This window comes from Myotis myotis, unplaced genomic scaffold (genome assembly GCF_014108235.1).
Source record: "Myotis myotis isolate mMyoMyo1 unplaced genomic scaffold, mMyoMyo1.p scaffold_m19_p_2, whole genome shotgun sequence".
Taxonomy (NCBI): domain Eukaryota; kingdom Metazoa; phylum Chordata; class Mammalia; order Chiroptera; family Vespertilionidae; genus Myotis; species Myotis myotis.
In genome coordinates, this window is record NW_023416324.1 from 159644566 (window position 1) to 159658890 (window position 14325).

The following is a 14325-nucleotide window of genomic DNA, read 5'->3' on the forward strand; positions in this document are numbered from 1 at the left end:
GACTAATTTTGCAACATCTTATGCTTCATCTTATAAATCCTTCCAAGCATCTGCCTCTGTACAAACTCTGAGAGGTATAGAGACCATAAATCACACCAGGTATTAAGTAAAGCGAAATTTAAAATTAAATGAAAGCAGCAGATCAAAACAAAGAAAATATTTTAATTATTGTGTAGAATGTTATTAAACAAAGCAATTATCATGAGCAAAGGAAGCAGGAAATTACAAAAGCCTGACAGGACCAGGGTCAGTATGGTCAGAAGCATGGTGGTTCTTGCCCTGGTACAGGACCCCACTCGCCTAGGGGACAGATGGAAATGTTAGTGGGAGCCTGATAGCATTATCTGGGCCTTAGATGATGGATGCAATGAGAGGGGCAATTCTGCAGAACAGAGAATTCTCTTGCTCCAAAAACCAATAGTATAAAAAAAATGTAGAGAGAATTTAAGCTTCAGGGTGTTCTCTTTTTTCCAGAGAGAGTTTTTCTTTGTTTTAGCACCAAACACTGGCACAACAAAGGACTTGTGTAAAAGTATTGTATTACTTGGAGCAGAATCTCAAAATTCTGAGACTTAAGAAGAAATCCATTTGTCATTCGCTTAGCAATCTAGGACAGCTTGCCTGGTAATGTAGGACAGTTGTCTACAGTTTGGACAGGTATTTTCCTCACTCTTATTTAGAGACCTGGGTTGCTTCCACTTTGCAGCTCTTTGTCTCCTAAGACCTTGTCTTTATAGTCATGGGTGAAGCTGGGTGACCACATCTGGACTCCAGCTGGCAGAAGGGAAAGAAAGCATGGAGGAGGCATATAACTGTGTTCCAGGTTCTAGCCCAGAGATGGCACACCTCAGTCTGGCCACTTCCAGTAATGAGAACTTAGTCACGTGGTCACATGGAAATGAATGGGGGTTGGGACGTGTAATCTAGCCAAATGCCCAGGCAGAAGAAAACAATATGTTTTGGTGGACAGCTGAACATTTCTGACACAGGTATAATGAAAAATATGACTAGAAAAAATAAAATGTTGAAGTTAGTATGGGCAGCTCTCAAATGCCGGTTAGATTTGGACTTCTCCCAGTAACCACAAGGAAATCCAGGAACTGTTTCTGAGAAACGAAGGGGAATGATCGGGATAATTGTTCTGGCAGGATGGGAGGAGTAGATTGTGGAGACCATTCCAGATGCTATTACAGGAGTCTAGAGTAGGAAATAAGATAAGCAAGTGTGGTGGACGTGGGAAAGGGAAAGAGGAGACAGACTGCATCTGTATTGTTAGGGACACAAGGATTTCAGTGTAACAACAACTAACATGTACCAAGCACTTTACATTTATTAGCTTATTTAATTCTGAAAAAAAAAAATTCTTTATCATCCCCACCTACCTAGTGAGAAAGCTGAAACTTAGAGTATGAGTTGAGACAGAAGCCAAGTCATAATAAGAGTTAAAGATACAGGCATGATGAGCAAATAAAGGCAGCATTTGTAGATTGCTCTGAATAAGTTTGTCCGTGAAGGTAGGAAAGCGATTAAGACATCAGGTAGATGGAGAAGCATCATCAGGTAATGATGACAGCTCTAACCTTCATTGAGCATTTCCTCTGTGCCAACCACTGATCTAAGACCTATACATAAATTATCTCATTTAGTCTATTTTGTAGGTAAGAAGATGTAATAACATTTTTCTCAGGGTCACAGAGCAGGGTACATGGCAGGGCCAGAAATGTTTTCTCAAGAACTGACTGAGCTATACAATTGAAACTCAACTCAAATTCTCTTGCTCTATTCAGTCTCTCCAGGTGCTCAACCCTCAAACCTACATTGTCCCCCCCCTTTTGTGTTCTGTTAAATACATTTTTAGTTGTTGCTAGGTGTTTAACACTCAATTATTTCCTAGTAGTTGCCTTTGTGTTGGCTATTTTTAAAAAAATATATTTTATTGATTTTTTACAGAGAGAAAGGAAAAGGGATAGAGAGTTAGAAACGTCGATGAGAGAGAAACATTGATCAGCTGCCTCCTGCATACCCCCGACTTGGGATGTGCCCTCAATCAAGGTACATGCCCTTAACTGGAATTGAACCTGGGACCCTTTAGTCCACAGGCTGATGCTCTATCCACTGAGCCAAACTGGTTAGGGCATGTTGGCTATTTTTAAACTTTTTTTCTGTCAGTGACCATCTTTTGTCCTTTTCGTGTTTTCTTAAGAGTTCCTATTATAAAGCTAGGCATGTAGAATATATTTTTAAAAATTTGTTGTGACATTAATTGTAAGGTATGACACTGATAAGTTAATGGAAGACATATTTACTGAGATACATTTGTATTACTTAGTCACACATAAATCCTTTCATTTGATTCATTTTCTTTAATGGCATTTCCTAGATTTGTTGTTGTGTAGCTATTAATATTGATTAAAGAGGACTTTTTTCAAGCCTTCTAAATTGCAACATGATAATCTTATGTTTAATGTGTCTGCCATTTTCTTAACAGGTAGATGCTGGCTGGATTGGATTTTGGTCCATAGTTGGGGGCTGTGTTGTTGGAATAGCTATGGCAAGGTAAGAACATTTCATGTTAAACATGTGAGTAGCCAGAAACAAAAAGCCCAAAGAAATAATCAGCTCCCCTAAATAAAAATTAAAATTTAAGGAAAAGTAAATAGTCAAAGGTCAGAGAAGGGGGCTACAAGAAAATCGACATAAAGTAGGGAGAATGTGCTGCTAGAAGAAACCTCAAGAGTGGTCCATCCTGAAATGTTTTTGTAGACTGGAGATGTATTTCCAGTGTAACTGAGCTGCCTCTTTCCATATTATTAGAGAACATCTACAGATGGAACTCAAAGAAAGGTGATAGTGTAATAGAGGCAAATTGATAGTTATCGAGAATTGAAAAGAATTGAAAAAAGTCATTTGTAAGAGCATGTCTAGAAATTTCCATGAAAAGGTACTGTCCTGATTAGCATATATTGACTTCTGGGTTTTTTTGGCATGTATCTCAATGGTTATTCTATTTTGATTAAAAATGTTCATAAAGACTTCCAGTTTCATCAAACTGCCTATGATCTTAACACATTATGACAACACATTTTTTTAAATATATTTTATTGATTTTTTTACAGAGAGGAAGGGAGCGAGATAGAGAGCTAGAAACATCGATGAGAAACACCGATCAGCTGCCTCCCGCACACTTCCCACTGGGGATGTGCCCGCAACCAAGGCACATGCCCCTGACCGGAATCGAACCTGGGACCCCTCAGTCCGCAGGCCGACGCTCTATCCACTGAGCCAAACCAGTTACAGCAACAACACATTTTTAGAATGAGTCAAGAGAGGGAAAAAGTTTCATTTATTCTAAAAAAGGAAAGAATGACAGTGTCACTCATGTATGTGACTGCCTATAAAGCTACTCTTGGTCTTTCCAAAGCGATGATATTCATTCATTTCCCAAATAATTTTACCCTATTTAATCAGAAACAAAATTAGGCAATCAACTTTGCCAGGAGAGGAAGAATTTAATTACATATTTGGGGAGGTAAATAAGATGGGTAAATCACCTCAATATCTAAATACTTAAGCATAATTGACACAGGATAATATTATATCTAAATCTTTTGTTTGTTTGTTAATCCTCACTTGAGGAGATTTTTCCATTGATTATTAGAGAGAGTAGAAAAGAGAGGGAAAGGCAGAAAAAAACATCGATGTTAGAGAAACACATCGATTGGTTGTCTCCTGCATGAACCCCAACCAGGGCCCAGGCCAAGGAGGAGCCTACAACCAAAGTATGTGCCCTTGACCAGAATTGAACCTGGAACCCTTTGGTCTGCAGGCTGGTGGTCTATCCACTGAGCCAAACTGGCTAAGGCAGTCTAGATCTTAAAGTTTGCAAAGTGTTTCTTGGATAATGAAAGAATAAATTGACACTAATTTCTAAATCACTTTATGAGGTTTTTATAAGTTAAGAAAATATAAGAATAAAATCTAAAAGATAGTTATTTGTAGCAAATCACTACATTGATACTGAAATGTATTGACCTATTACATTTGACAAAAATCATACCTAATTATTCTAATTAAATCTCCAAGCCAATTAGAGTAAGTCATCATTTACCAAATTCTATTCTGAGCACCAAATAGATTAGAGGAAACCATTATCAAAAATGACATCTCACATTCTCCTTTCTCTTCATTTTCTTTCCATAAACCTTTCATTTTAACTCTATAGAAATAGAATTAGAGGAGAAAATTAGAATGAGAACAATTTGTTTTAATATGTTGAAATGGAAGTTTTATAAAGTACTACCCTTACTCTGGGATCTGAAATCAATTATAGGTATCTCCTAGACCTTAAATAAATTTTAAAATTACATTTATAACACCAGTTTTTTGGGACCCCTAGATTGCAGTCCCTTTGTAGACATGAGTGCTTTGGGTGATTATTTTATAATTATGTTGGCAAAGGCCACTATAAATGTACTACTTTGGTCCTAGCAGTATACTTATAGTATTTGCCCATTTGAAAGGTCTAGGCCTCCAAAAAAAGCAGATCCCAGTGGTCAGTTTATTCTTGGGTCATCTGGCCCTGCGAAACTGTCTCCCAGTTCAACTTCACTCAGCTCTGCTTGTACCAGAAAACTCTTCTATTCTCTCAGACCTGGCCACCTGCCTATCTGACAAGTATGTTCAGGAAGCATACCAAAAATATATACCAGAAACATGTGTGATTTTTAGATTTTCTTGAGGGACATTTCTAAAAAAGGTTCCACAGCTTCAAGATCAAAATCTTCTGTCTGTGAACTTTCATAGTTGAGAACAAACCTGTCACTGGGCAAAGGTGCAGTCATTTTTCCTACCAAAAGATGGCATCAGCTCTCAGAGGAAGTCATTTTAGTCTAGAATGCTCACAAACATGATTAACCATATCATGCCAAGTAAGTGCAATACAAAAGATAGTATTGAAAGTATGTTGATAGGGACAGACACATAATTACAACAGAAACTAAATTTATTTATAAAGCTTCAAAGAGAAAACATGGTAAATGCCAGATTTGGGATGGGATCTGTTTTTCTGCAATGGAAACAATTCCGAAGGACAGAGAAAGTTGTATGTTGGCTCAGCCAGAGGATTGTGCCTGTACAGTCAACAGTTAATCAGCAGATGAGGAAAAGCAATTAACAAATGGAAAAGGTTTTGGTCATAACTAAATGGTAAGCATCTCTACCAGATGCCTTTTAGTTTCACGTTAATTCAGAGGGAAAAGCAGGGATTTTAAGAACTTAAAATGCTAGGAAACAGTAGTCACAAGGTTTAAAAAATAGTATTCACTGTTCCAGAGCCATGTTCTTGCTCTCACAAAGCTTACAGTCTGATAGGAAAGACAGAAAACAAATGCAAAAACAGGAGGAATTGCAATAGAGGTAAATGATATGAAGAAAATAAAGAAGTGGCAAGGCTTTTAAATGAGCCTGTTGAACTGACACCTGAATGACCTGAGGAAGAAGCAGGAGTAACTCATGTGAAGAACCGGGGTACCAGCATTCCAGGCAGACAGGACAGGTCACTGCTGGGGAAACAGCGTTGCATGTATGAGAAACAGAATCAGGGCTGTTCAGCTGGAGCATAGTAAAGCAAAGGGAGGGTGAGGCAGAGACCAGGCCATATAGGACCACAAAGCATTAGTATTGGTTCTCTAATTCTGAATTTTGGGAGAGCCATCTCTGCAAGTTTATGTCAACAATTAGCCTGTTTTCTAAAACTAGAACAATATGTACTCATTAGAGGATATTTAGCAATTATAGAAAAAATATAAAGAAAGTAAAAGTGGTATTGAAAAGCTCAGAATCCATCCTGTAAGTTATAGATCCTGAACAGAGATCACCTTTTTTTTTTTTTTTAAATATATTTTATTGATTTTTTACAGAGAGGAAGGGAGAGAGATAGAGAGTTAGAAACATCGATGAGAGAGAAACATCAATAAGCTGCCTCCTGCACATCTCCTACTGGGCATATGCCCGCAACCCAGGTACATGCCCTTGACCGGAATCGAACCTGGGACCTTTCAGTCCACAGGCCGACGCTCTATCCACTGAGCCAAACCGGTTTCGGCCAGAGATCACCTTTTGTGTGTTTTGTAAGAGAAGAAAATCATTTATCACAAAGTAACATTTATCACTTATGTACACACACACAATGTATCAGTTAAAAAAATTTAAAACTTGCTTTTAAAAGAATGTATGGAAATTTCTTTAAGAAATTATCTATCTTCTTCTATATATGTAAAAGGCTAGTATGTAAAGTGTCCCCTCGGGAGTTTGACCAGGAGACTGGAAGTTCAATCCCTCGCTATGACGTGCACTGACCACCAGGGGGCAGCGCGGAATGAAGGAAGGCCCTAGCCAGCAGCCAGCAGCCATGGGAAGGAAGGCCCCAGCTGAAGGAAGGCCCCGATCGGCCCTGATCTCAGGCCAGGCCAAGGGACCCTACCTGTGCACGAATTTCATGCACTGGGCCTCTAGTCCTTAACACTGTCAGTCACCGGTGACTGACACTATACTTTCTGTCCCAAAGACAAAAAAGGCTGGGTGCTTAACATGTTAAATGAAAGTGTATCATTGATTTAAACAGTATTTTTAAAATTCAGCTAGGATTAATAAACTATTGTTTCTTTTTTTAGGTTTGCAGATTTTATCAGGGGTATGCTGAAATTAATTCTTCTCCTCCTGTTTTCTGGGGCTACACTATCATCCACGTGGTTTACCCTCACCTGTTTGAACAGCATCACACACCTGCCTTTAACCACAGGTAAACACTGACTTTTGAACTTTGAATAAATATTTTTAGTTCATAGAAGTATGTATATTTTGACAGTAGGACTTTTTCTTGCTTTCTATAAGTAATTGTTAAATATGCAAAAAGGTCCTTTGCCAGCCATCAAACCATTATCCCATCTAAAAAAAGCTCAATAAATAACTAAAAATATAATATTTCACTGGTATTTTACATATGAAAAAGAAATATTATCTTTAACCCAAGCTATATAACATAAGCTTATATGCTTTTAACATTCATATCAGTGCATAATACAAAGATTTTTATCTTCTTTATAGCCATTACATCATTGTAGAACAGTAAAGAAAATGAACAAAGGCAAAAAGCTATGATGTTTGTAGTACACTTTAGTAAAATCCTTTGAACCAGCAACAATATTTTATATTTAGTATAATTACATCATCAATACAAACATTACATCATCAAAACAAAACTTACTGGAAATATCTGTTGGAAGTACATTAGAGGCAGCTTACTTAGCTCATCCAATTAACCTGAAACATTTATAGTTGTTGTTTTTATTGTTGTTATTAATATCATTGGGGGTCTGTATTAGTTTTCTGTGGCTGTTGTAATAAGTTACCACAAAGGTAGTGGCTTAGACCAACACAAATTTATCTTACATTTCTGTATGTTAGAAAACAAATGCAAAAACAGGAGGAATTGCAATAGAGGTAAATGATATGAAGAAAATAAAGAAGTGGCAAGGCTTTTAAATGAGCCTGTTGAACTGACACCTGAATGACCTGAGGAAGAAGCAGGAGTAACTCATGTGAAGAACCGGGGTACCAGCATTCCAGGCAGACAGGACAGGTCACTGCTTGGATCTCCCTAAGGCCTAGGCTAAAATGAAAGTGTGGGCCGACTTGGGAAGAACTATTTCCTTGCCTTTTCTATCACATTCCTTGGCTTGTAGCTCCCTTCCTCCATCTTTAAAGCCCAGGACAGCCTGTTACATCCTCCTCACATTGTATCATCTGTGCCTCTCTTCCAAAGCCACATCTTCCTCTGAACTCTCACCTTCGGTCTCCCTCTTCCACTTTTAAGGATCCTTGTGATTGCATTGAGCCCATCCAGATAATCTAGGGTAGTCTCCCAATTTTAAAGTCAGCTGATTAGTAAACTTAATTCCAAAGATAACATGTTCATGGATTCCAGGGATTAAGACATAAATATATTTTGGGTTAGGATTAGGGGGACATTGTTCTGCCTACCATAGAATCTTTGTAAAATTACTATGACAGCCCAGCCAGTGTGGCTCCATGGTTGAGCTTCAATCTATGACCTTCAACCAAAGGTCACAGTGTGATTCCTAGTAAGGGCACATGCCCAGGTTGAGGGCTCAAACCCTAGTGGCGGATGTGCAGGAGGCAGCTGATCAGTGATTCTCTCTCATCATTGATGTTTCTATCTCTCCCTTCCCTTCCTCTCTGAATTAAAACATTTTTAAAAATTACTGTGACAAATCATTTTATAAATCAAGGGATTCTGTTCCTTTTTTTTTTCCACTTTAACAAAAGATTAAGATTCATACACTAGTCTCTCTTATCCATGGGGGATATGTTCCAAGACCCCCAGTGAATGCCTGAAAGTCCAGAGTACCAAACCCTAAACATACTATGTTTTTTTCCTATACGTAAGTACCTTTTCACTTAAAGAAAGCTCTTTATGGCTTCAGTTTGGCATATTCTAATTGCCAGCATCTTTTGTGCTTTTGGACCATTATTAAGTAAAATAAGGGTTACTGGCATAATCCCTGAGCTACCATGACAGTTGATCTGATAACAGAGACTACTCAGTGAGTACCAGGCAGGTAGCGTATACATTGTATGCATCATGGATGTGTGGACAATGATGATTCATGTCCCAACCTGGATGGAGTTTGGGAAGGTGACAGTGAGAGATTGCATCACCCTACTCAGAAAAGTGTGCAATTTAAAACTTAACAAATTACTTATATCTGGAATTTTCATTTAATATTTTCAGACTAAAGTTGAGCTCGGGTAACTGAAATTGCAGAAAGCAAACCCACAGATAAGGGGGGACTACCATATTTTTTTTTTTACTTCATTTGCAATTAATATTCAGCCACCTGTTGGATTAAATAATTCTAGGATTATTTGTTGTGAAGGTAGATTGTAGGATTATAGGGTTATTTGTTATACCAAGCACTTACATGGGTAGGAGTGAATAGTCTGAAAGTGGCTCTGTAGCCACCTCTTATCCAGGGGCATGCATGTTCCCTGGGACTCCATGAGAGGAGGGTTCCTTGTCTACAGATAATTAAGGAATACTACACATCCCAATTTGGACTTATACTGTCTGTAATAAAAGGACCAACACTTGAGATGTAACGGGGAGGGGGGCAAGTCCACTCATTTATTTGGGAGTTCCTACACTTTCATGGTAATAATAGGGCAACAGGATACAGTTGTCCTATAGCCATGATTACCAAACTGTGCCAAGCGAGCTGCCCTGGAGTGCCACAGCAAACTCACAAGGCAACACGGGCTATTTTAAATTTCCAAAGGAAACGGATATTCCACATCTGCCAGGCACGGTGTGAGCCTCTAGTTCCAGGCAGTTTCCACTTTCAGCATGGATCCTGCTACGTTATTTTTGATGATGTCTTGGCAAAGTTAGGTTTTCTGCAGTTGCTGTGATAAAAAGCAAATACTGCCAAAAATCAATGTGGAACAGGAAATGAGGGTGGTGGTGTCAGTCTGATTCTAAGATCTGAGAAGTTGTACAGTGCCCATTAGATGCACACATCCCATTAGTAGGTAACTGCGGTTATTTAAGAATGAAATAAAAACATATTTATTTCAATATTTGGGTATTATTTTTTAAAATAGCTACTAAACTGTTAGGACATATATATTTTTTAAATTGTTTGGCTCTAACTATATGTAATTAACACAATTGTTAGCTGTTTCTCTTGGCTTTGGAGCACCATGAAAAATTTACTGAGAACTGCTGCTGAGAGGGCGGGTTTGAAACCTCTGCTCTATACCACCCTGGGAATCCTCTGTAATGTTTATTGCTTTGCCCAGTGTCCAGAGTAATCATTTTTGGATATTACGTACTTTTTATACATTAACATTCCTACTTTAGGGTTTTGAGCAATTTGGGAAATATTCTGGGCCATAATTTTATTTTATTCTGGTATAATTTCATAGTTTAGCAGTTGTACAACATTCTGGTGGAACAGTTTTGGTTTATAACTTTTCTTATTCATGGCATTATGCTCAGATTTTTGTGTGATATTGTATGTCAAGTATGCATCTGTTAGATTTTACAAGAACACGGTCATGAGTACCCAACGAACAGATTTCTTTCCCTTGAATTAAGTGGAAAATACTCATTATAAGATAGTACATTCATTAAATTATATGTATTTTCTAATTAACATAAATTAACAGTTTTATCTCTAGATGGAGGCACTAGGAATGAATTTAACTTTTTACCTCCTTTTTTTGGTTTGGGATTTGTATAATGAACATACTTTTATAATCAGGGGAAAAAAGTATATATTTGAAAACAATACATCTTTTTTAACCTTAAAAGAAAATTGATGTAACTGAACCTGGTCACAACTGTTTTCCCAATTTGTCCCTGAAAATATGTTGGACAGAAAGGAAAAACATAATTCTAAATTAAATCAAGACCATAATTGAAAGGTTGAATTTGACTTGGCCGTCTTAACAACTACTGAATTTATAAATTCTACTGTTGTTTTCAACTGCAAGTCAGTTTTTGAATGTCACTTAGATACTCCTGAAAGATGCATTTTAAATATTTTTTACATTTATATTTTATACATACACTGGGTTAAGGACTAGATTTGTTCACATTCCTTCACTTGATTGTAGTATATATTTTTTGTCTTTCCTGATACCACTTAATAGTTACTTGAGTGTATGTTTCATCTCCTCTAAAAATGTGGAGCATGAACTTGTGCCTTATAAATTCTGACCTCAACTCCCACCACAGTACCTACCACAAGCCCTGAGGAATGAATGAATGAGTGAGTGAATGAATGAATGAATGCAATGTATGTATTATCTCCCTTTTGATTCTCAGTAGATATGACTTATTGCAAGTAGTAGTCAGCAATCATGCCCACTCTTTGTTATTCAGCACTAGCTGTAGGAAGGCAAAAGGGCACATTTTAATGGAACAGTGGAGCATTTGAATAAATCTGTCACAGATACTCTTCCCACCTTTGTAAAAATCTGATCTCATTTCTCTTAAGTAAAAGAGGTTTCACAAAAAGGAACTTACTATAAAACCTAATTATAGACAAAGTTAGACCTTGGAGCTATTTAAAGTCAGTAATGGCAACTTCATGTTTCTTTTTTTTTACCACAGTCATTCTTTTTTTAATCAGGAAAATATCTAGCCTTATTCCCCATTTCTAGCAAACTTAGTATGTCTGTTACTGCTTTTTCTATATCAGAAGAATCTACATGAAAAACACTTGAAAATATATTCATTAATTATAACAGTTGACATAATAAATTAAAAGCTAGTTAATTTTGTTCAACCCATGTGTTGTAAGTGCTAACTACTACTAAAAACCTTCTATTGCAATCATTTTGTAATCCACTGATCTTGACATTATTGTGCCATACAGAAGAAAACTGGATCATTTCAGTTGTGTAAAGACATACTGTTTTGCTATATGTACTTGCTTACACACATCTTCTTGTAGGCTACCAGCAATATGCTTTTATTTCCTTAAGGAAACTTAATATTTAAAATTGCATTATATCTTTATAAATTGAAATATCTACAATAGGGAAAATAAATAAACTCTTGACTAGATAATGCAGGTTTCAAAATCTTGAAGCTATGCCATGAAAAAAATTATGAAAATACATTATTCACCTTATCTGAGAACTTGATGCCTAGCCCTGTTAGCCACAACTCAGTCATTTTTCACAGAACAGATGAATAGTTTGAAAATGGCATTTTGAAAAATGTTAGCACTTTGGTGTTGAGTTTGCTGAAACAATATAATTTGGGTATTCAACAGAAGTTGCCTTGGGAGACATTTTTCCTCTAATTCAAGTTACTAGAATGCCATGATGATGACATCAGAAACAGATAGTGGGAGGGGAATAAAGGGGGTAATTAGCTAGACATGAGCCCCTTGAGAGTGATACCTGACTACAAGCTGACTTCAAGTGATATTTGAAGAAAGAAAACATATTTGTTTGTACTGAACGGCATGTGACATAAATAGGGGAGAGCTTTAACCTCTTAATATATTTTCATGTATGTTGCATTTATTAAGATAATTATGTCCCATTTTAATTAGCATATAAAGAAGTAAAAACATAATTGCCAAAAATGGGTGGTAAATAAGAAAATTCAGGCCCTGGCCGGTGTGTCTCAGTTGGTTAAGTGTCGTCCTATGCACTGACGGGTTGCCAGTTCGATTCCCGATCAGGGCACATGTCCGGGTTGCTGGTTTGATCCCCAGTTGGGGTATGTATGGAAGGCAACCAATCGATGTTACTCTCTTAAATTGATGTCTTTCTCTCTCTCTTTCTCCCTTCCTCTTTCTCTAAAATCAATAAAAACATATTAGAAAACAGAAATATTTTTTAAAAAGAAAATTCAGAAAAGAATGATGAACATGATTAAAGAAATGCATATTATTAAGGAAATTAGAGGTATTGAGGGATAAATTTGGGATATTAAGAAGATTAGAGCCGAAACCGGTTTGGCTCAGTGGATAGAGCATCGGCCTGCGGACTGAAAGGTCCCAGGATCGATTCCGGTCAAGGGCATGTACCTGGGTTGCGGGCACATCCCCAGTGGGGAGTGTGCAGGAGGCGGCTGGTCGATGTTTCTCTCTCATCGATGTTTCTAGCTCTCTATCTCTCTCCTTTCCTCTCTGTAAAAACTCAATAAAATATATTTAAAAAAAAAAAAAAGATTAGAAATGACTTAATTATTGTTTTCAATTTTTATGAACTAAAAATGATTATTACTCATGTTTATGACTGATCAAGAGTGAAAAAAATAGAACATAGATTAAAAGAAGAAAATGAATTTGTGAAAAATCTGAAATGTAAGTCATGAAATGCTCAAAGGACCTATTAGGGAAGACCATGTACTGTTTGTTTATCCATGAGATTGTCAAGAACAAATAATTTTCCAGGCAGAATCTGTATTTCTTGAAGGTAGAGGGCTTGACCAGGTGATCAGTGTTTCGTGATTTAATAGTACATCGCCTTCTTCAGATCCTTAAGTAATTCTTTGGGAGCTTGAAAGTTACTGATTAAACCTATATCTACAATATCTGATTCCACACTAGTCTCTATTCTGGGACCATTGTTACAATGGATTATTAGTTGTGCCTCGTTCCTGCGAGATAATCACTTCTAGCCCTTAGAGACTCTAAACATAACCATCACCTTTGGAGGACTGGACTGTGTCAACAAAGAGGCTAAACAAGGGACACCACAAATTAATAACACAAAGAAAGAAAATCATCTCCACTACTGAATACTGCAGCAAAATATGCCCATCCTCTTTTGGAACCACAGTTTCATGCACTGCATATTTTAATTATGGTAGATCACGAAGGCCACAGCAGTCATTTTTAGGAAGGAAATATGAGGCTGAGAAGAGAAACACAGCTCAATGATATAGGAATGTGTATCAGTGAGTGTGTATGCATACATATGTATTCTGCCTGTTCCACACGCTCAAAATCTATGAAGAAAGACTGTGTAGTTAACAATGTGGGTGTTTACTCTTTCTCTTTATAGGTATGTCTTTATTTCCAAAAGGATTTGCAATATCAAGTTTAGATTGTAGAAATATTTTTAGTAAGGGTCTAATATAATAACTCCCAGTTATTTTCCTAAATCATAAAATAAAATAAAATAAAATAAAAATTCAATCAATATGCACAAGAATAAAAGTTTATCTAATAAAGAGTATTAATGTTATAAACCTACTCTTTAGGGAAATTTCTTGATTCTAATTGTTAATAATTCATAATAAAAATGTATTGTTATTTTGTAATCCTTATTTCTTATTTATAATGCTTTTTAATAAAACCACAAACAAATTCTCTATTATTCTTATCTATCTAGATTCTAGAAGCACCTATAAGATTTTTGTTTTTCATATCCTAGTTAAGCTCTCTTGCCTACATCTTTTTTTTTTTTTTAAATATATTTTATTGATTTTTTACAGAGAGGAAGGGAGAGAGATAGAGAGTTAGAAACATCGATCAGCTGCCTCCTGCACATCTCCTACTGGGGATATGCCCGCAACCAAGGTACATGCCCTTGACCAGAATCGAACCTGGGACCTTTCAGTCCGCAGGCCGACGCTCTATCCACTGAGCCAAACGGGTTTCAGTGCACATCTTTTAATTTTGTTATTGATCTACTAAAATAAATCCTGGTCATCATCTGATATAACTTATCATCCCATAAATGTATCAGTGTATCTCTTTCATTACCATCCACATA

At 36.8% G+C, this 14325-nt stretch overlaps 1 protein-coding gene across 4 annotated transcripts in view; it reads left to right on the forward strand.

Annotated features, from left to right (window-relative positions):
• SLC49A4 (solute carrier family 49 member 4) overlaps nucleotides 1-14325 on the forward strand; it is a 71982-nt gene that overhangs the window by 40869 nt on the left and 16788 nt on the right. For 3 of the 4 annotated variants that reach the window (XM_036352194.1, XM_036352193.1, XM_036352192.1), the window contains exons 6-7: nucleotides 2489-2556; nucleotides 6672-6799. In XM_036352194.1, the coding sequence (XP_036208087.1) occupies nucleotides 2489-2556; nucleotides 6672-6799 (196 nt within the window). Of the gene's footprint in view, nucleotides 1-2488; nucleotides 2557-6671; nucleotides 6800-7464; nucleotides 8208-14325 lie in introns of those variants that run through there. The other variant, XM_036352195.1, reaches the window with a different exon arrangement.